Source organism: Telmatherina bonti (genome assembly GCF_933228915.1).
Source record: "Telmatherina bonti genome assembly, chromosome: 10".
In the NCBI taxonomy this organism is placed as follows: Eukaryota; Metazoa; Chordata; class Actinopteri; order Atheriniformes; family Telmatherinidae; genus Telmatherina; species Telmatherina bonti.
The window spans coordinates 32,711,114-32,734,902 of record NC_136628.1 but is presented as its reverse complement, the minus strand read 5'-3'; the positions used below and the strand labels follow the sequence as shown (position 1 = coordinate 32,734,902).

Sequence of the window (23,789 nt, the reverse complement as noted above, 5' to 3'; positions counted from 1 at the left end):
GTGGACCAGAATCTCCTCGAAGCCGTCCGGAAGTCTTTCTCCATGGCCTCGCCGAACTCCTCCCATGCCCGAGTTTTTGCCTCGGCGACAGCCAAAGCCGCATGCCGCTTAGCCCGCCGGTACCCATCAGCTGCCTCCAGAGTCCCACAGGCCAAGAAGGCCCGATAGGACTCCTTCTTCAGCTTGACGGCATCCCTCACTGCTGGTGTCCACCAACGAGTCCTGGGATTACCGCCACGACAGGCACCAACTACCTTACAGCCACAGCTCCGGCTGGCCACCTCAGCAATAGAGGCACGGAACACAGCCCATTCGGACTCAATGTCCCCCGCCTCACTCGGGACATGTTCGAAGCTCTGCTGAAGGTGGGAGTTGAAGCTCGCTCTGACAGGGGACTCAGCCAGACGTTCCCAGCAGACCCTCACAACACGTTTGGGCCTGCCAGCTCTGACCGGCTTCCTCCCCCACCATCTGAGCCAACTCACCACCAGGTGGTGATCAGTTGACAGCTCCGCCCCCCTCTTCACCCGAGTGTCCAAGGCATGTGGCCGCAGGTCCGACGATACGACTACAAAATCGATCATTGAACTGCGGCCCAGGGAATCCTGATGCCAGGTGTACATATGGACACTCTTATGGTGGAACATGGTGTTCGTTATAGACAATCCATGACGAGCACAGAAGTCCAATAACAAAACACCATTTGGGTTCAGAGGGGTGGGACCATGCCTCCCAATCACTCCCCTCCAGGTCTCACTGTCATTGCCCACGTGAGCATTGAAGTCCCCCAGCAGAACAATGGAGTCCCCAGAAGGAGCACCCTCCAGCACTCCCTCCAAGGACTCCAGAAAGGGTGGGTACTCTGAACTGCTGTTCGGTGCATAAGCACAGACAACAGTCAGGACCCGTCCCCCCACCCGGAGGCGGAGGGAAACTACCCTTTCATCCACCGGGGTAAACCCCAACGTGCAGGCACCAAGCTGGGGGCTGATGAGAATGCCCACACCTGCTCGGCGCCTCTCACCATGAGCAACTCCAGAGTGGAAGAAGGTCCAGCCCCTCTCGAGGGTACTGGTTCCAGAGCCCAAGCCATGCGTCGAGGTGAGTCCAACTATATCTAGTCGGAACCGCTCAACCTCGCACACAAGCTCAGGCTCCTTCCCCACCAGAGAAGTGACGTTCCACGTCCCCAGAGCCAGCTTCTGCAGCCGGGGATCGGACTGCCAGGGTCCCCGCCCCTTGCTGCCGCCCAGCTCACATTGCACCCGACCCCTACGGCTCCTCCTGCAGATGGTGAGCCCACGGGAGGTGGGGCCCATGTAACCCTTTCGGGCTGAGCCCGACCGGGCCCCATGGGCGAAGGCCCGGCCACCAGACGCTCGCTCTCGTACCCCGCCTCCAGGCCTGGCTCCAGAGGGGGGTCCCGGTAACCCGCTTCCGGGCAAGGGAACATTTATGCCCAGGTTAGTCGTCGTCATAGGGGTCTATGAGCCGTGCTTGGTCTGGTCCCTCCCCTAGACACCTGTTTGCCATGGGTGACCCTACCAGGGGCATAAAGCCCCCGACAACATAGCTGCTAGGATCTTCGGGACGCACAAACCCCTCCACCACGATAAGGTGACGGCTTGTTTGTTCCTGCTTGTGTTTAATCAGATTCAGGTTATTCTGTTGGGTCATCGCTAACTTAGATTGACCATCAGCATTTGTCATGGTTTATTCCTGAATTAAACTGCCTCAAATGGCAGGAAACCTTTTATTTCTAAGGTTTCTTATGTAGGCTTATGTTCTTGTCTGAGCTGCTGTGAGAAATTCATGGATAATGAGTTTAAAACTGAAATCAGACCATTTGGCGAGCTGGTTAAAATGTTATAATGGCATTTTCTGTTCATGTTCAACAGACAGAAATAAACTAACAATTAACCCTGAAACTGTTCATGATTTTCTGACAGAAGTAAAGTGACACAGGACACAGAGTTACTGTACATTGACTGTATAATGGGTATAATACTGGTTGTGTTTCCTGCAGGAGCCTGAGGCCCACACGTCACCTGGAGGACGACGACATTGTGCCTGAACTCGCTCACCTCCATCCTAGAGAGAGACCAGACTGGGAGGAGACCATCAGTGCCATGGTGAGATGCAGCTATCATCAGAAACCACATTAATACAGCTGATACCTCCGTGTTTACTTGACACATGCACTCAGTCACCTGTTGAGCGATTTCCCTGCAGCCCTGGGAGGATATGGGTAACAGTGCATAAAAAATGTTACAAGCACTGGTGCAATTCATTTTCCATTCTGTAGCTGGCCTGAAAAGCTCTGCAGCCTGTGAACGTGTCTAGAAAGCATCAGTGCTAATGTGAAAACTTAAAAATGACATGTTGCAGTTCTGAATGAGCCTTTATGGCCTGAGATGCCAGAAAGCATGAAAATCCAAATCCTGTTCCAGTACCTGCAAATCATCAGCTTCTACAGTGATATGTATGTGTTGTACATACGCTAGGAAGCAGCAATGATAACATGAATCAAACCAAATTCATCAGGAGAATCAAATCAATCAAAGATACTGTATTCATCCCTGAAGGGAAATTTAAGGTTCAAGCCAGCTCGTCCGAGGTTTGACAACCATACATGTAACATTATTGACAAAAAGAAGAATACAGAACCAAGCTTAAGCTCAGGCCCTGCAATCAGTTTTTACCAGCGCCGCCTTATAACAGATAAGAACAGAGATACATTAGGATCATAGGGGGTTGAGAGGAAAAAAGGTCATGTAACTCCGGACCGCGCCACTAGATGAAAAAACTTGGCCAAAAGACTCAACCTAGCCTCAGCATGTGAATGAAACACAGCTCAAACCACATGCACTTGCAGAGTACGCACATGGAAGAAAAGCATAAGAGCAACACGGTACAAACTGATTGAGAAGCTAAAGAGTAGCAAACAAAAAGAATCCTCGAGTCATGTAATGTATAACAAGTCTTACTTTTGCTGTTTTGTTGTAAAGTTTTAATCCACCTCAAAAAGAAACTGCGCTTGTTTGAAATGAATCGCAAAGGTTCGCGAGTTTACAGGAAGATGCAGGAAGTTCTATAATGAAGTATTTACTCCTATCAGGGTTTACTTCTTTCTGGATCCGCGCTGCCTTTCAAAGCTGAATTTGGGGTCTATCCCTTGATTCTCCTGGTGTTGATAGTAAACACCTCTGTCAACGTACCGACAGACTTCCTGCGATATCTATCTGTAGGGATGCACCGATCTATTTTTTTGGAAGTTCCGATCCGATGCTGATATCTGAAACGTGAATATCTGCTGATCCCGATATTTGTCGATACCAAATCTGTTTATGTGAACATTATTGTGACTATGGTTATTACTGCTGTTATAACTGTGTAAGATTTCATTAGGTTGTAATAAATGACCCATCCTTTCTGAAGTTACCTCACCAATACAAATATAATAACATTACAGATCTAACAATTATTTTGATTTGGCAGATTTTACCTAAATACAGCGATAGTTTAGTTTGTAAAAGTTACACAGCACATCAGCACTTCTGTTCAATCATGGAATACAAGCTATTTACATACTCAAATCCATCACTTTACATCTATTTTTACATACTACATGCATGCATGTCATGTCTATTCATGTTATATCCAGTATTTTAACCATATATCCGGTACATAATACATCGTATTCTATCATATAAACAGTTTACTGTAATACACACCCTATCCATGCACAAAATATGCTGACTCATAATTAAAATCAACCTATATATTTGATTATCTATTATACAAATCTTCTAGTTCACCTCTATCCACATTATCAATTAGTTTACTCCATTACACACACGTGTGGTTTTGAAACAAAGATCTCGCTTTTAGTCTAACAAAAAATGTCACATTTTAACATTCAAGGCATTTATTTCTTTTAAAACACGTCATGATGCATGTCATCAAGCACATCTGCGTTGGCTTGAATAGTGTGGTATCGGTACAGTTTCATTAATACCAAGTACGAGGACACACGCTTGGTATTGAGCCGATACTGATACTGGTATCGGTATCTGCATGTCTATTTATCTGAGCAACAGCTCTAAACATCTGTAAAACATCTCAGCTTCACTGTTGTAGCCTTTACTTTTGCACAGTTCCTCATCAGACATACTTGATGAATTCCTGGAGGAACTGGAGTGTTATCCTCTGGTTGTCGTTGTGGCTTTCTTTGAGAGGGACATCTAAGTCACACATATCTTGGATCTCACACTTCTGTAGGAATCTCAGAGCTCAGCTTTCGGGTGGTGCATACAGCCCCTGTAGTTGTTTGTGTCAGGAAAAAAAGGCCTTGTGATGAAGAGGTTACTAACCATGTGTGATCTGCTGGAGAAAACACAAAAGTTCATGCGTTTAAAAAGCTGTTTCTACACAAAAAGATCAAACCGACTCTCATAAATGCATGTCTGCATGTGTCAGCCAAGCCGCTGGTTTCAGTCGCTGGATGTTATTCCAGGTCAAACTATGTGGTGTTGGATCCAGTGGCACCAGCACTCGGCTTCGACCAGCTTGTTTACCGTCTGTCACATTATTAACAGGGTCTGTTTTTAAGCCGGCGGGCTTGATGAGCGACTCTCTCGCTCTCTTTCTCTCCTTCGGAAACCATCTCTCCTGCTCTGGAAACACGACCGCACATTCATGATTAATGCAGGTGACTGTTGGCTGCTTACCACCACCACCACCCCCCCCCCCCCCCCCCCCCCCCCCCCGTCTTGCTCCCAACTCTGTTTGCATAGATCAGTAATCTTCCTGCTGTCACTCCCAGTGTGTCCTGCTCATTTCAGCCTCATCTCTCCACGCTGACATCATTCATTATTTCCTTTTCCTCCCCTTTTTATGTGATTCGTTTATTTATTTATTTTTTTGGTGCGGGTGTTACATCCTGCATCAACAGCGCAGTGAAAAATGAGGCCGTTGCCATGGTAACGTGCCGAGCCACCCGTGGTCGGCGCGTGGTTGGAGCCCTTAACGCCTGTTCTCCCTTCGATCGGGCAACAGAGAGAAAGAGGAACAACAATTTCAGCGGGGCGGATGAATATTGATCACAGAGGCGAAGTTTTTAATACTGCACGTCTGATATTCTTTGTTCAATTTTTGATATGATGAGAGGGACCCTGCGCTGGGGGCGGCGTGCATTATGTATGCCTCTGGTGGTTCCAGGAGGTAGTGGGGGGGATGCTCGAAGCAACTTGGTGTGAGCTGTCACACCAACACCCTGTTGCATCGCGGAGGAAAGATTATATCATGTGTTGACAGCAGAGAAATGAACAAAGAAAGAAAATGTACAGAAAAACAAAGAGATGAGCTGAGCTGCTGGTATTTTCACTTCCTGCAAGACATGAGCAGAAGCAGGTGGTGTTTTTCCGCTCCAAAAGTTCAGTTATTTCATTGTTAATGTTGTAATAATTGTAAAGAAATGATGAGCTGTAACTGCAGGTGAAGTATCTGATGTAATAATGCAAATAATAATAATGCAAAAACTCTCAGAAGTGTGAAGCTGGAAGCCATAAATGTCTGAAGACGCGTCAGAATAGTCGTAAGGTTTAATCCTCGCAGGTATGCCGTAAATACAGACAGCTGCTGTCATCTCTGACAGCCTGGCGCCGTTAACACCTCGGACAGAAGAGGCGCTGAAAGGAGCAGCTGACCTCATCTCCATAGCACCTTTACTGTCGCACGCCGTCTGGCCATGGAGGAAACTTTCACCGCTGCTTCGTCTTTACCAACATCTTACTTTGGCAGAATTCATCCACATACAGCAAAATGGATTCCTCACTTTAGATTTATTTTTAGGTTTTTTGTTTATTTGGTTTTCATTAAATTATCTTTTTTCCCCCATTTTTCCTTTTTTATTTAAACCAAATGAAGCAAGTTTTTCTCCCTTTTCTTTTTTTTTTTAAATCTTTGAAAAAATTTTTTCATTTATATTACTGGAACTATTCTTTTTTGTTTTTTTATTCGAAAATAAATGTATTTATTTCAAAATGCTGCTTTGAGATTCATAAAATGCATCAACTCTACATGCACTAAAGCTGATCTCTTACTTACCACATTACCATTAAATAATCAGTTTTTCCTCCATTTTTCCTTTTTTATTTAAACCAAACGACATGACATGTCATGCAAATGACGGTACAGCTTTTGTTTTCTTTGCCAGAATTCATCCTCATGCAGCAAAATGGAGTCCTCACATTAGATTTGTTTTGGGGTTTTTTTGTTTGTTTGGTTTTCTTTTTTTTTAATAGCTTGTCAGAATATTTATTTCATCTCCTGTTTTATTTTGCTTTTTTTTTTTAATATTTGAAAAAAATTATTCATTATTTTATTGGAACTATTTTTGTTTTATTTGGAAATGAATGTATTTATTTCAAAATGCTGCGTTTGGCATCAGATCTACATGCACTAAAACTGATATCTTTTACTTACCACATTACCAGTAAATATTTGAAAAAAATATTCTTAATTTATTTTATTGGAACTATTTTCCTTTTTTTTTTTTTTTTTAAATTTATTTGAAAATATATTGTATTTATTACAAAATGCTGCTTTTAGATTCAAAAAATGCATCAGATCTACATGCACTAAAGCTGATCTCTTTTACTCACCACATTACCAGTAAATTATATTTTTTCCCCCAATTTTCCTTTTTTATTTAAACCAAATGCAGCAAGTTTCTCATGAACTGGGATTCAACCAGAGCTTCTTGCGGCTGACTGTACAGATTGTTGAAAACTTTAGTAAAGCAGTGATTTCATCAGAAATGTGATCAGTATGTTCAGTGAATGTGCCAAAGCACCCCTGACTTATTTTACTTCCACTGAAGTGTATTCCTACTATATTGGTTCCCAGTGTGGGCTCATTTCTTGTGCCAAAAAGCAGACCCGCTGACCAAATCCAGACTTCCTTCATTTCATAAAGGTCACACAAGTTGTGTTTCCACCACTGAGAGAAGCAAAGCTGCAAATAACAAATGTGAAAGAGACTTTTATCGACCGGTTTGAACCAAACAAACTAGGCTGCACTGTGTCGCCAGTGGGTGGGAATAAAGGCTGGGCTGCTACTGGTTGTAATTCAGAAGTGTGTTTTATTAACTAGCCTGCATCACCCTCTGCAGGATTGATTTTGGTCGTCTCCGTTACCCTCGGCTTTTCAATATATTTATCAGGTGTTTGTAATGAATCAAAGTGTTGACGTTTGCTTTGGTGTCTTCGCTTGCAGCTAAAATTCCTTCTGCAATGATTAAAAGCTACTTAAGGAGCCACTCGGCTGCTCCAGTCTGTGTTTATGTGGGCACAAGCTCAGCCTCAAACCAGTTTGTGTGATAAACCAATGAAAGAGCTGATGGAAAGCAAGGGTTGCTGATGCTCATCCTGCCGTGTTGTCCGATGAAAGCGGCTTCATTCAACAAGCGCGCGGGTTCGTATGTAAAATCACTCGGCAGCACCATTTATTAATCATTGTGCTTCCTGAGGCAGGGGAGGGTCAGCTCGTCCAAAACCAAGTGATGGGATTCACTTCAGTGCCGGTTGTACAAAAAGTTTACTTCCCGTCCTAAATGTCTGATTGTCTGCCTGGTCTCAGTAGATCGAGTGCAGGTTCGTGATGAGTTTTACTTTCTTGCTTCCTGATTAAGTCATAAACCAATTCACTAAATGCCACGAAAGCTGGGTGCACACAAAACGATTATCCGGCTGTTTTTGTCCCGATTTTCATCCAATAAAATGATTGTGTGGTCTGAGGTGTGTTCGAGTAAATTTGTCCTGACAGCCCACTGAAAAACATGTCGGACAGACAATCGCATGTTTTCCAACTTGTTCCATTATTTTTTCCTTTTCTTCTTGGAAAAAAAATATTATTTTAATTTTTACAATCAAAAATCTTCACTTGTGTGTGGAAAGTCGTCGTCTCCCGAGTCGTAGTTTTGTGGAAGAGATGGAGGACGCAGATGAACTGTAAAGTAGGGCTGCTCAATTATGACGAAAATTATAATCACAATTATTTTGACTGAAATTGAGATCTCGATTATTTAACATGATTATCCAGTGTTTTTAAACAACGCTGCGCGTTGTGGTGTTCTCAACTCCGTGTCGTGCATTATAACCGTCTAATTCACGGTTCCGAGTTCTTTAATCTGCTTTTACTGCTTATGTACGAACTATTTTATGTTGGCCTCGATGTACGTTTTATGCCAAACAACCGCTGTCAGGCTGCAGCACGTTTTTCTCATTCACCTGTTAAGACGGCTGATCTGAACCAGCTGGTTAATGCGTTGCTATGGTAACGCCCTGTAAGAGGGATATTACAGTGTTTAACTCGCCAAACTATGTATACGAAAATAAAGCAGCCAGTTGTCCCTGACAATGGTATAAACTATGTTTAGGTGAACTTCCACAACCTACTGCAGTTATTCTACATGGACCTGCAGCCGGAGCCGACTGAGATTGGCCGCCTGGGAGTGCTTTAGGACGGGAGAGGCTCCCGCTGCTCCTTCCTTACAGTAACTGCAGAACAATATGTGCCTTCAAGTCAGTCGCCAAAACACCAGAAAAGTCTCTAATAACTCCAGTAAAAGCTGCTAGATTTGTCACTTTTAACAAAAAAAGTCTCCAGATTTAACGAGAAAGTCTCCAAGTTGGCAACAGTGTCTGAATGAAAGCAAAGCGGCTGTGGGAGGAGTTTACAGCACAGCGCTGCAACGCCAGAGACGCTCGATTAGCAGCTGAAGACAGCAGGAGAGGAAACTGCAAACAGAAAAATAATCACACCCTTTTATTTTTATGATCGTTGAAAACCCAGATCGTAATTGAGATTAAAATCCGATTAATCGCCCAGACCTACTGTAAAGTCAGAGTTCCTGCCGTTTCCAGGCTTTTTTCCAAAGTTATCAGTCGTCCCAGGACCACTGTCTAACCCTCGCCTTGGATTTCCCCCTCCTCCCTGGGTTTTGTGTGTTTGATCACCTGAGATTTCTGCGTATGAGGACTACATTCTAGATCACCTCTTTGTGTGTGTGTGTGTGTGTGTGTGTGTGTGTGTGCGCGTGTGTGTGTGTGTGTGTGTGTGTGTGTGTGTGTGTGTGTGTGTGTGTGTGTGTGTGTGCGTGTGTGTGTGCGTGTGCGTGAGATGTGCTGAGATTATCGACACACACCACATACCCTACAAACAAAACTCTTCATTCCTGATTCTGTTTAATCTCAATGTTTGTGTGGTCTCTAACAGATCTCTTCAGATTTAAGACGATGTTGTCTGTAGGAGAAAGAATGGCGTGTTGTCTTCAGTAGTCGTCGCTGTGTGTCCACGATGTAGACGTGGCATTAAAATCCCGATGTCGTTGCTGCAGGTTTATTTGTCTTCATCAGCTTTAGTGATGTTTGTGTGTTTTTGTCATTTTTAGGCAAGAAGCGCAGAGATCCCCGAGCTGAGGGCGGAGCCTCTCATGCGCTCCAGCAGCAGCAGTACGGCAAGCATGAAGGTCAAAAATGTTAAGAAGTAAGTAGCAGAAACACATATTCAGACACACACCTGCCACTTGTCTCTCTTTGCATTTGTTGCTTTGAACTGGATCGTCGTCATCTCATTGAGTCCGTTCCCACGTCCATCCTCTAGCTTCGCTCCATCTTCTCACATCGCCGCCTGCCTCCTGTACTGTGCACATGCCAGGGTGTTACTACGCTCAGACGATGTGCTAAACAAACTGTGTATGTCTGTGTTTCGTTTCCAGACTTTGCTTCACCAAGGGCCACTTCCCGAAACTGGCAGAGTGCGCACACTTCCACTATGAGAACGTGGATTTTGGCACAATTCAGGTACCATCTTGACACACTCTTCTGGTGAATCTTTACCGTGTTAGTGTCGAGTCTGATCACATGCATTCAAAGTGATGTTAAAACAGGAGCGAGACGCATCATCCTCATGCAGCAGCTTGCACCGTGACGGTTTTCTGTCATGTCACAGTGGAGGAAAACAATCAGAAAACTTCTATTTTCTCTTTAGCTTTTCCTGCAGTGTCAGAGGACGCTGGGAAAAGGGGGCATCGGACTTGGTTGTAATCAATCTAGCAGAATGGTGGAGGTTTTGAAGCTGTTGCCTGTGAAGTACAGCCTGATTTTTATTGTTTTTTACTCACTTTCCTTGTAGGAAGCGGATTGCTCAGAGTTTACGTGTGAGGGTTTGTGTACCTCGGGCTTAACTGACCCTCTGATTATCTTTTGGCATCTCATCCAGTTAATGTGTCTGTTGTTCCTCCCTAAGCCCTTTAGGTCAGGTTGTTTGCTTTGTTCCTGTTTGAAGCCAGATAGTAATCATGCTGTCTTTGGATCAAACTGTGAAATCTTGTGTTTTTAGTGTGTCGAGCCTGAACTGTAAATCATTGAGTCTTCTCTGTTGGGGGGAATGCAACTCAACTGGCGCAATAAGTCAATTTATCGCACGATAAGACGAAATGTGAGCAATAAGTTTGCCAGACGCAATAATTTTAGTGTCTTTCTTTTCTCTCTCGAGTGTCACATTTGTTTTAAGACCATATTAACTCAACACGGCAATACAACAAGCTTCCATTTGCACATCGTCAGTGTTCCCAGCTGGGAAAAAAGACTTTAACAGGCTAGCTCCATCTTCCCCGACAGTCCACGATCACTGCGATGTTTAACGGATAGATTAACGACCAACAGGACAGTGAAACATGGCGTGCACTCAGACAACATGGTTGGTAAAGCCAAAAGGCGACATTTTAAAAAATGTAAACATTTTACAGCCAGAATGAATCGCCTGGATGAACAAACATGTTACAAACGGCTTTTCCACAACTTTACAATGACATGAAAAATGACATTTTACTATTCCACCGCAAGTCAAGTCCGACTCGTCTCCTTATATGAGCTGACCATAGACTATGTAAATGTGTTACATCATGTTTAGAGACCATTGTGTTCCAGAAAACCACGTTGCAGGCCGGGGACTGGATGAGTATCGTCTGCACATCAAGCTAAATGTTCTTTAGAAATGAAAGTATGTTGATCTTTAAAAGGATGTACTTGCAGTATTATGGCATTATTGTTATTTTAGTCGAAAATGGTCTCAAACCCGGGCTTCCTCTGACATGTTGGACTCCTGTCATTTACATCTGGGATTCAGGTTTTATCCTCATAATTCAATCTAGTACACACCAGGAAGACGAATGTCTTCACCATGATCGCTCAAGAGAAGCAAAGAGTTGTGATGTAAAAATAGCTTCGATTTATAACTCTGATCATTACCTAGAATTTTTTTCTTGCGGGGCTGCGAGAAGTATCGTGTGATTGGTCGGACATGTGAGGTGGGCGTGGTTAACACGGAGAAAGCAGGAAGCGGAGTTGCTGCTTCCGTGTGTTTGCTGTTGCCGGCAAAACGGATTGTTTTGATAAAACAGCTTATCGAGGTGGTGAGAAAGTACGAACATGCTCGTTAAATATGAAACTAGAAACTCGGAGAAGAGGTTTAAGATGTTTAAGAATCCTTTTAAAACATTCCTGGATCCAAACGGTGATCTCGATCACCACCAGAATTTAACCAGTTCTTCATTTTTACATTTGCAACAACTCTTGAAATATTTATAAAATCCCTCCGTAACCTTTTAAGTTATCTTAAGCAAAAAGACGCCGGGGAAAACAGCCTCCTCAGCGGAGGTAACAACCGGGTTCATTGCACATAAAGCAGATATCTGCCCCCCGCAGTGATCCCTCCCCGCTGCAGACCTGCTTCTCATGGAGTATGTATGGACCTGACAAACAAGATGTTTTTTCTTGTTCTTGCAGCCTCGAGAAGCAAGAACTCAGTTCTTGCTTCTCATGGAGAATGTAACAGGCTTAACCCTCTTCCACCTCGAAGTCCCCCAGGAGCGGGGGGGGGGGGTCATGGGACTAAACATCTGCACAGATGTAGCGTCAGGACAGTACTGTAAATATAGACGTGTGGAAAATCCACAGAAAGTCCAGAATCTCTGATAAAAGCTGATAGAAACCATTTCTGTCACCACCGAAAAGAGTTAAGACAACAATTAAAATACCAGGTAAACGTCTGCAAGTACATGTGTGTGTATACGCAAATTAAGGACCCCCAGTTTTACCCGACAACATGTAAACGTACAAACGGCGCCTCTACTGACAGCACACATTGCACAGATTCCAAAAATACACTTTAATCTCAGCATAACTGGATTCACTAAAACAAAAGCAAAACAAGGCCGAATTTATGCTTCAAGTATGAAAAACACAAATTCTGACTCGGCTTTTGCTGCCTTGCATCCAAGGCTTACATCCTCCAGGATAAAGGTAGATTTAGTGAAACTGTTTACCGTTGGGCTTTGGGACCAGTTTCCCATCCGCAGTCTACATAACGACGGTTGATATTGTTTGTAATCACAAAGAAAATATCAACTATTTTTGTCATTTTCAAGCAGAAACCCCAAAATGACAACTGGAATGTAAGAGGTTCATGGACACTAGACTTGCAAAACTTACAAACTAAGGCGATTCTACGACACCATTGTACAGAAAATGTATGTTATTTATATTTTATCCTGATTTTAAATAGATTGCCTGTTAATACGTATGGTTTAATTACTCATAAATAAATAGATTCTGGACATCATGAAAGGAAAAACCAGTATGTAAATATGCTGGTAGGGAGTAAAAAATATTAATGCAAGCAATTAGATTCATTCATTACAAGAAGAATAAAAAGAATTTGATCTGGATGTACTGTCCATAACTGTCTGAAACGTCCTGAATATGATGCAGAACGACACTGGAACATGGACGTGTCCTTCAGATTGGTCCCGTCTCTCATCCTGGATTACTTACATTTTCATGCTTTAATGTTTTCTTTGTGAATTCTGTGTTGATTCAACATCCAGTTCATGTCGCTGACAACGTAAATCCATAAATCCTCACGTACACATATATGAAGCCCAAACTGTCCACAGTCCGCCTGGAGCAAGTTTCTATAGAAACTCACCATTCTCTGTGATTCTCGGTACTTCCTGCAGTACAGCAAACGGGAGACAATAGTCGAAGAGACTGACAGACCTGACTCCCCCAACGTGGCCGATCATTCCCATAGTTTAGTGCACAATGCTCTGTGTTCACGTTCTGTTACATTGGAGTGTTGCATTCTGGGAGCTGTAGTTTTTGGAGTTAAAATGTTTATTCTGCTTCTGTTAAATCTCTTGTTAGTGCAGCTTTTTGGAAACACAACCCTAAAATCCCCGGAGGATCTTTGAAATGGGACAGAATTGCTCTTTGCATTTAGAGTTATTGAGGGTATTTACATTTAAGGTGAAGATTTGTAGCTTTTTTTTCTGCTCTTTTAGTCAGCTGTGTTCCTCTGCTTTCACCAGATGCATGCTGGGAGAAGCTCTCTTCCTGGTTTTACATATGGCAAGAATAAAAAGACGACGGGAATGAATGTATTTAGCATTATAAGGACTCTTTCATGCATATTTTTCTCCTCATTTAATGCACTGTGATCCTTACTGGTCCCAGTCAGTAGGGGTCAGCAGTGAGCTGGATTTATTACCCCTTACTCCTGAAGGCTGAAGAAGAATTGACTGAACTCTTCCATCCCAGTTCACCTGCAGGTTATTTATTGATATAAGTGGAGCTGCACTCTGCAAACATAAAGGAGCTGATTTCAGTGGTGTGTAATCTGCAGATTGGTTCTCATGATGTTGTCTCAGCTGTGTGTGTGTGTGTGTGTGTGTGTGTGTGTTGGGCCGGCTAGCTGGCGGCTCGATCCGGCAAAGCCTTGCGGTTTTTATGTTTTTTCTTTCTTTGTTTTTCTGAGTGTTTGCTGCTGTACGCTTTCTGTATTCCACAAGGCTCCCCTGAGTGAACAAAAGCCCGGCGGAAACCCGTGTCTTTCAGAGATTAATCGTTCTGCTTTGTCAGTTATTATATTTAATCTTGCGTAATGAATTGATCAGAAGCATTCTGTTTATTTGCCCCTGAGTGAATCTGACATGATGAGTGGAGCTTTTCTGATGGATGATAATGTAGTGTATTTAATATTCACTGCTGCTGCATGATGCCGCCACGTTCAGATGTTCTCTCTAAAACCTGCATCACTAAAATAAAGAGGTTTATGAATCGGACCAAATGAAACGAACTAAATGTCCAAAGTAGTAAAAATGTTCTGGACTCATGTAAAGTTCTGGCTGGAGGTCGATCTGAGGATCAGATGTATGATTTCATGGTGATAATAAAGGAGAACCTTTCCCATGATGCTCGTATTTTGGATTGGATGTGGCAGCTTTTGGAAAGCAGATACTTTTTTAGCCTTTCTCACAATAACACAAACTAGATTTTTATATTTTCTGCTCCAAATGTTTGACATCATGGAGTTTTTCAGTTTGTCCAAATTTGCTTTATGTGGTCGTTCTGTTCATAAAACATTCGTTCATTTTAGTTATTGGGTTAGTGAAAAAGTGAGCAACTCAAGATTTCTTTTTTGTTTTTCAAAAAGAAAAACACGTTTTTTTTCTTTAAATGATCTGATAATGCATGTGCATCAGCTTAGTTTAGTTTTTGTTCTAAGAATATAAATTGCTGCAGCCTGAATCCCATGGAAAAGATGTTGAGTTTCATATCCTAAACCTTTTTTCTTGCATCCTAAAGTATGGAGGTGCGTGAGAAGTGCTGTATTTACCCTTTGGGACATAAAAAAAAAGTACCAGAGAAGAAGAATAGGAATGAAACGAGGTTCCTTCAGGTGGTCTCAAACAAATGTGGGTCCAGTTCCATCTTTTTAACATTAATCATGAAGTTTTTCTTTGCAAGCTGAAACCATCACCAGTTAATTTTTCTTTCATTTACTGCATGTCCTGCTAAGCTACATGTGTCTCCTTTACAGGAATCATGGCATAAATGCAGCTTTCAGTTTTATTTACTAATGATAGAAAAACCTTTGGGTGCTACACACATCGGGGTTCACAGCTTTTTTATTTTTATTTATTTTTTTTATTTTTATTTTTATTTTTTTAAACTTGAATTAAATAAAATTGTTCAGGTACATTTACGTTTTTTTTTTGTTTTTTTAAAATTTTTATTTCACTCTAGTTTTTATTTTATTCCAGTTTAGTTTAATTTTCAAATTTTATGACAGTTTATTTTAGTGTAGATTAGTTTTCTTTTATTTATTTTTTGTTTTTTGTGTTTTTATTTTAGCATTTCTGCTGCTTCACATATTTTCCTTCAAAAATCGATTCATCCTGGGAATTGGTCGCATTTAAAGAAGTAAATCATCAATGGTTGAGCTGATTGAAGAACATTTCCCCACTTTTACTACGTTTCCAGACTCTGCAGTATATTCAAGCTTTCCTGTAGCTGCATACGAAGAACAAATGCCATTTTGTGAACATGTAAGCAGAGGAAATGCAGCTCCTGGAGGAGCACCTCACTACTTGTGCAAACATGTTATTTTCTGGATGATTAGAGATAAAGTGCACTCTCACTGTTAGCTGTGTGTTTGGACTGTGTGAGTTAATATATTCAGACTGTCAGATGGTTTGATGTTGACACTTTACGGTGCAGCTTTCTCTCTTTTTTACTGGATTTTCTTCAGGCCTTTTGGTCACAGATCCACATATCTGTGTATCTGTGGGTTGTATGTGTTGTATTTGTATTTTTTTTTCTACCTGGGTTTGCATAAATGATTGCATGAATGACTGAAGTGCATCAAAATCATTCATCAGGCTCTTCTGGTCCTTTTAATTAATCAGCTGGTCTTTATTTACCTAAAAGCATTTTAAATATGAATAATTAAAGACCCCATCTTCGACAGTAGCTACCGCTATAGCCGCCTTAGCTCCTGTCTTTCATTCAGTTTATTTACCTTTATCAGCTCCAGTTTTTTATGCATCTTTTGCAGTTTGCACATTAAAGAAAGATGTCACTTTACAGAAGTAACACACTGCAGAACTGCTGTTTGCTGTGAACTAAAAAAGATGTTTATGCCATCACGGTGTGGAAGTTTGTATTGATTTTGGCACAGTGTTGTTGGTGCACTTAGAGAATCTATTAGATGTCAAAACTTAGAACCCTATTAAACTGGATTTAAAAAGTTGATGAATTGGTATTGATTAACCTTGTGTAAACTCTGAAGTTCTTCCACGTAAAGACTTGAATCCCTCCAAGCAACGGCGCGTCTTTGCAGATTTGTGTCACATGGCCAGATTAATGCAGGTACTCTGTCCTCTACCTCTGCATCTGCAGAATGATAGTCACCAAGTAGACACAATACACAGTACATCTGTTGATTTTTCCACAGCTTCAGGGAGATTGTAGATGCAGTAACCAAACCAACATGCACTACGTTCAAACTGCAGGCTTTAATGCTTTTATTTTTAAAAATCAGATTAGATTTGTATGTATGGTTGTTTATCATTTGAATGCATCCTCCGTCACACGTCAGTGTGTACATGACTCGAAGTGATCTGTATGTACAGAGGAAGGTGTGACATCACCAAGTCATGAACCTGAAGCCCATCATGAAGTGGCAGAATTTGCAGTTCCCCCCTCATCCACTAGGGGCTCCAGAGGGATTCGATCCCCATGGAACAAGACCAACTTCACAGCAGAAATAAACATGTTTACAGCATAGACCGCATAAGAAAGCTGAACGGAGCCTTCGGCGGTTAAAAGTGCATCAAACTGCAGTTCCACCCTCATCCACTAGGGGCTCCAAAACAGAGTAAATCCCCATAGGCTCCCATGTTAAAAAGGCCAACTTCACAGCAGAAATAAACTTGTTTACAGCCTGGTTCAAAAATCCATTTTATGGTTTAATAGGTCCGGTTTACCTTCATGACAAATGTGGGGGGGAGTGAATTTTTTTTCGAACTCGCCCGTTTAAAAGTAATTTAATCTCGAAATTCTGCATATTTAGGGGCGTGTTCTTTTGATTGACAGGTACCCAATCTCCTGCTTCAAGTAAGAAGAAGGTGGAACAACCGCAGTTTTTAGCCGGTTAGCAACGTGACTTGGCTTTAGCCCGCTTACCTCCGTTAGCTGGTTAGCTCCTGTTATCTCCAGGTTAGCTCTGTTAGCTCTTAGCTACAGGCAGCTCGGAGTTCACTCGATGTCAATCATCCACAATGACGCTCACAGACCCCCTTTCAGCTCCACCTCTTTGCCCATATTTGTATTTTCCAGGTGAGACGACGTGCATGCTCCTGCCAAGATGGCAATGGTAGGAACCGCCCACCGAGTTTCAATTCAGCTCTTTAGAAACCTCCGGGTAATGTCACGGAGGCTACGTCCATCTTTTTTAATACAGTCTATGGTTTACAGCCTGCTGCACAAAAATATTTTAAACAGGTCACGTTTACCTTTATGACAACTGAGAGGGAAGTGATTCTTTTTATTTTTTTTGTTTTGTTTTGATGTTATTTAATTTTGAAATTTGGCATAATTAGGGGCGTGTCCTTTTGGAAAGCCAGGTGCCATCATGGTTAAAACTGCGACCTCACAGCAAGAAGGTCGCTGGTACGAGCCTCAGCAGGGGGGGAAGGTTTGAACAGCAGCTTGTCTGTATGGAGTTTGCATGTTTTCTCCAGGTACTCTGGCTTCCTCCCACTTCCTGGACAAAAGTGTCTGCCAAATGACTACAGAATAGACTAGTAGAATGAATCCACAGGTATCCGATATTTTTATTTTCTTATTTAACCTTTATTTCACCAGGAAAGTCCCAGTGAGGTTAAGAACCTCTTTCTCAAGGGAGTCCTGGCCAAGAGGCAGCAAGAGTTCCAGGCAATTTACATGTTAGCACTTAAACATAACAAATAAAAGCAATTACAACTAAAGCAGGACGTCTGAAAATCTCTCACTCTGGACTTAAAATCGTTCAAAGAAATAAGTTGCAACATATTCCAGTCTCTCTGCAAAGAGTTCCACGTAGACGGAGCAGAGTAGACAAAGGCCCTTTTTCCCAGTTCTCTGCTGGCAAATGGAACAGAAATATCCGGCCCAATATCTGGGGGAAAGAAGGCAGAGTGTGGCACAACCGTGGTTTTTAGCGGTTAACAGCTAGCATTAGCCCGCCTGCCTCTGTTAGCCGGTTAGCTCTTGGCTACAGGCAGCTGATTTGACTGATCAGGTTCAGTAATGTTATATGTCTAAAAATACAAGCAATAGACTGTGACACTGGTGTATTTTTTGTTTTACAAAAGGATTGGCTACCGTAGAGTCCAGACCTTCACCCCGATGAAAATCTCTTGAGCCAGACTAGACTTACAGTAGCAGTTTAATTCACCATTATTACAGGATATTGTTGAAAGGGAATGTTTTGATTCGACATAAACCTACCAAAATGTACAGTCCAGTAATTATTTGCTTCTTTCATGCAAATGGAAACTCTCCAGTGATATTTGGTTTATAATGTGTGTTAGTTGGAGCGAATCTGGTCCGGGTTCTCTGACCTGGCGCGCTGATGGCGTTTTGGCTCATAGCTGCTGCGTACTGCGTTTTATGAATCATTTTTTTGTTCTCTGGATCTCTCCGTGTTTTATAAATATCATAAAAGAGAAGACATGATATGATGGACCAGCTGTATTTGTTAACAAACAGTATGTCAATCAAGGTTCTTCAAGTCAGACATGGAACCGTCTGCTGAAACAGGAGCTGAGCTTGATGACTGTTTACATGTTTATGTTGAGTTGCAGCTTTTCTCTCCTTCATGTCTATCTGCAGACTCTCTCTATCTCAACCCTGCAGACCACTGTCTGCACAAACGTCTGCTGCTCTATATGTTATATCCAGGATCTAAATATTTTCTCTGCCATGTTGCACGTAGACCACACAGAGGTTCAGCTGTCACCATTCTGCTGATGGACGCGACCGCACAAGCTGCTGTTTTCCACAAACGGTCATAAATGTCACCCATTAGTTTCTCTACAGTGTTGTTCAAACATTTTCTCAGTACTGTAAGTGTGACATTTAATCCCAGGATGATTTTTACAGGCATTTACTGAATTTTCAGTTGATAATATGGACATATTTGGTCATTTTAGTGATTCCAGTCAGATGATGGACCTTTTACAAGTACAAGAGTGACAATTTAATAAGCCCAGCAAAGTTGTGTATGTTTGTTATTCATAAACAGCACGGAGGGGGAGGTCCAGATCTGCAAGACACGGTCCTGAAACTGTAAACACAGACGCGGGGGGCTCGTTTCAGTGATGACAAAAGCAATCTACAGACGAACAAGAGTGAAATCATTCAATTTAAAATAGCAAAGATCGTGAAAACGTTTTGGACTTTACATCTTCCTGTCCAACGTCTGATAAAAGTACCTGAATACAAAGCTGTTGATGCGTTTAAGTTTGCTGGCGAGGTAAAAACAGTGGCGACACAAATTATGATGCGTCAGTTAAAGGATAACATAATGAAGACATGAGGACAAAAACATAATGTTTTAATTTAGCTGGTGCTTCATGACTCGAACAACAACACAGCTTGTTCATTGTTCTCATAAACATTGCATGATATGTAAATTTGCATACATAGTCGTTCTCTCTCACATTCTCACCTCCTCATAATGTTGCATAACACCTCTGCTGCCTCCTTACACCATCCACAACCATGTCAGCGCTCCCTTTTGGTTTTTTTTCCTGGTTGTAAAAACCTCTGATGGTCAGTATTTATTTAAAATAAAATTAGGAATTAGGACAAATAGATGTACAACAGAACCAAATGCAAAGACTGTGGTTCATATCCTTTAGAACTGGATAAAAAAAAATCCCCACATTAACAAATTAACTCCAGAGATTTGGTAAATCCGCCTTTCTGCAGTTCAGAATGGCTACGATTATAATGGGATTTTTTTCATTTGTAAATAAATAATTCCAGATTAAAGTATTCTCCTTTGGGTTTACATGGGAATAATGATTCAGAATAGAGGTTTAAATGGAAAACATGTTTATTTGTCTTTACTTAATTCTGCTTTAGCTCAGTGGGTCAGGAGAGACTCTGATTGGACAGAGGGCGGATGTGACGTACTTGCATATGTCGGAAATAAATTACACTTCCTGCTTCTCATCTTTTCAGCCATAACACAGAAAACCATAAAAGAACCATTTTCGCCTTGATTTTGATTAAAATTTTGACGTACCGGCTCGACACAAGCATACTACTACGCTGCTTTTAGCAGGAAAGGAAGATAAAGTACCGGAGACGAGAAACAGAAATATGTTCTTCATCGGGACGGGACAAAGTAACGAGCATGCGCAGAACAACCAGAATTAACTTAGAGCGAAATAAACCTTTACATGACGGAGGAATTATCAGCTCAGATTTCATTTAATTTCAACATTTTTTATTCTCTCTTCTTTTCCATAATATATTGGTAAATCCAAAAAACAACAGAAAATATACTCCAGAGTTACAATAACCAACACAACCATTGTAGTACATTTCATGTAAAGAAAAGAAAACTGGAGTATGAGGAAGAATTAATCTTATTAACCCTACCCCATCCTCATTTCAAAGTAAATCAACTGGATGGCATCATCTATGACAAACACTAAGAATGAAACACACGTATGAATTAGTTTTTTTTCCATCAATTTTTTGCGTACAGTTTTAGTATGTACTCTATATTTCAGTTTAAATTGAAAAGGATGGGAATAAACCAGGCACTTACTTCGGAATTAAATTTAATTCTGTATCGTCATTTTCATTCAGGACTCTGTTCTACATGATCATTATTAATAGTTTTAAGCGGGTTTAACTTTTATTTAGAAATAAGGTGGAAATCAAACTCCCATGTAGGGCTGGGCTTTTAGTAATATCCCGATATTTTTATGGCATGTCACGATATACGATATATATCTCGATATTTACCTTAGCCTTGAATTAATGCTTTGGTGCGTACAATCACATCAGTAAGATGATTTTGTGTCTCCGTTAAAACATAATTGTTCAGACTGCATCAAGATATGCTGATTTTAAACATTCATGCCAAAAGGATGAAAGTTTAACGAAGCAAACTGATCAAAACCGTATTTATTGGCAGAAACATGTCATTTTAAAACAAAATAAAGTGACTTTGCATGATGTAATAAATGCAACGTATGAAAATAGGTGCTCTAGGGGGGGACTTTTCAAATGATGAACTATAAGGCTTTGCTTTATGGATACGTTTTTGAGTTGTCGTATATTTTTTTTAATCGCAGAGTTTAGCGTAGAAATCAGTCTTATAATACAGGCAGAATGTCCTCGTATCGTCTCCAATAAACAGCTTCAGACAGTTTTTAATTCAGGGTTTGATTTCCCACTCGTTTCTGTACTTTCTAGAGACATGACGAGCTAGATAAATATGCTTGTGTCACACACACAGTGCATGAGGTGAGTAAGTGACAGAGACTGTGAATGTTATCAAATAGAATTAATTATTTTTGCGTGACGTGAAAAACTTTGTAATTTACGTCCCACTCTGTAATCCAGAGCGGGATCAGTGGCGGATTTGGCTGTTCATTGTGACTGTAGGTGGAGTCGTGCAGGTTTCCTCTCTGCTCCTCTGACTGGCTGCAGCTGCAGCCGGAGCGACTGAGTGCTTTAGGACAGGGAGAGACTCTCGTTCTGACAATAACTTTACAATATGCGCTTTAAAGTCAGTCGCCAAAACACCAGGAAAGTCTCCAATAACTCCAGTAAAAGTTGCTAGATTTGTCACAAGTCGCTTTTCACAAAAAAGTCGCCAGATTTAGCGAGAATGTCGCCAAGTTGGCAACAGTGGCTCCACGCTGCCTCTCGTGACGTAGCACGTAGCTCACGTTATGTACGTAACGAGGTGCGCTTGCTTTAACTCTCTGTGCAAAGCGGTGCAGAGTCGAGGAGGAGGGAGGAAACCCCGCCCACAACTAAAAACAAATGCGTGACAACAGGATACTCGAATATGACGAATATAGGCATTTTCTATATCGCACAGGGGACTAGCCACGATATATCGAGTATATTCGATATATCGCCCAGCCCTACTTCTTTGTAAACATTTCCAATCAAGACTTTCAGCTTCTTGTTACTGTCACAAGTTTAATAGGCAGTTAATCAGTGTTTGTTTCCAGACCCCTCGCATACGGAGGAAAATAGTTTGGTGTGAAAGAACCTGGGATGAGCCCGTCTTGCTTCTGAACCCCGCTCACTGCCTCAGCTACACTATAAATTTTCAAGTTATTTTATCATCCAGTAAATACCCAGCATCCCCCACTCCCAAGCGTGTAGTTTATCCGTTTTCAGGACGGCTGCAGTCCAGGCATTTAGCGTAGACGTGTTCAGAAAAATAATGCACCAAAGACGTTTATGCGGATGGAAATTGGAAACATGGATTTTTAGTCCCAGACAAAATGCATTATGCAAATTCTGCAAATATGGTTATAGATTGGTTATAAACATCGAGCATGATAAGTGGTCTGTAACAGTCTGTGTGTGTTAGTGGGGATTTGCATCCAGTGTTGGACAATAATCATGACAATCAATCAGAGTTTACCAGCTGTGGAGGAGTGCCCCCTCATGTTGACAGCAGCGCATGCAGTTATAGGGTGTGTGATTTCACAGAGCCGCTGAATGTAAGCAGCAGGCTCTGTGTGTGAGAGCAGCCATCCATGTAATGAAGACTGACGCGTCCCTTCAGCCCATCTTTAAGCTGTTTCCATGTGTTGCCATAATGCTGATGTGTCTCAGCTGCTTCTAACTCCAGTGTCATGACTGAGGCAGTCCTCAGGGAGGGAGGGGGCTGTGGTCGTCATTTTGTATGCGCTATTCCCTCCCCATCAATCCACCTTTCTACCAATCCCTTCATCCGAGGCCTGCAAGCATCCATAAACTGTCCACAGACCCCCGTTTTTTCACAAAGCACCTAGAAACCCAGACCCCATCCATCACCTACAATACCACAATGACGCTAAACCAAGGAAGGTTTGTTAGTTTTGAGTCCTGATGCTTCTGGAACTTTCTGGTGTTTGTCTCCGGACAAACTTTCCCCAGAAAGTAAGAGCCTTGGCCTTGGAGAGAGATGATGTCAAAACGTCCATCGCATGTTCATTCAGAGATATGCTCTGCCGATGATGTAACTGTTTGACTTATTCTGCCTTTGTTAGGGAAAACAAAAGACCAGCCAGAGCACACACACTCTTTCTATCGCCCTCATGGTCATTGTTTAGAGGTCAACATCGCTGAAGGCTGCACTGAACATAAAGTGGTGAAAGCAAGATGGTTCCAAACAAAACTGCTCAATGATGGTCCCAAACACTGATACAGAGGTTTTTCATTTTGAGCCCTTGGTGATTCGCGTTTATGCAAGAGGATGTGGACAGTCGGTCTACATTTCATGTCGTAAACAGGAGGCAGAAACAGAACTGTACTGATGTAAAAGGAAGTTTTGATCAGACAGTGAAAGCCTGATGAATGTTGCTAATCCTGAGTTAACACACGTCCATGGGTTGTTGGATCTCCCGTTAATTTGTTGACCTAATTTACCAACAACTGTTTGCATATCAATTTAAAAAAATGTTCGTCACCTTTTAGGAAGAATCGTGGAGGAAAAAAAAACAAATGCAGACGTTTATTGTGCAAAAAAACTAAACTATTCCAACTTGGGGTGTAAGCGATGTGTAGATGTTGCACACAGAAGCAGCTACTTTAGCATTAGCATCACATTTGGATGCATCCTGGGTGATATAAGTGGAAAGCTTCAAGTAA

The 23,789-nt window shown here is 41.8% G+C and overlaps 1 protein-coding gene across 1 annotated transcript in view; it reads left to right on the top strand.

Annotated features, from left to right (window-relative positions):
* Positions 1-9,459: 9,459 nt before the first annotated feature.
* Positions 9,460-23,789, top strand: part of LOC306761343 (rho GTPase-activating protein 32-like) — a gene marked incomplete at its 3' end in the record, with an annotated part of 29,371 nt that continues 15,041 nt past the window's right edge. Inside the window, exons 1-2 of the mRNA XM_079247468.1 lie at positions 9,460-9,549; positions 9,782-9,866. Coding sequence (XP_079103594.1) covers positions 9,497-9,549; positions 9,782-9,866 — 138 coding nt within the window. The 5' untranslated portion in view covers positions 9,460-9,496. The remainder of the gene's footprint in view (positions 9,550-9,781; positions 9,867-23,789) is intronic.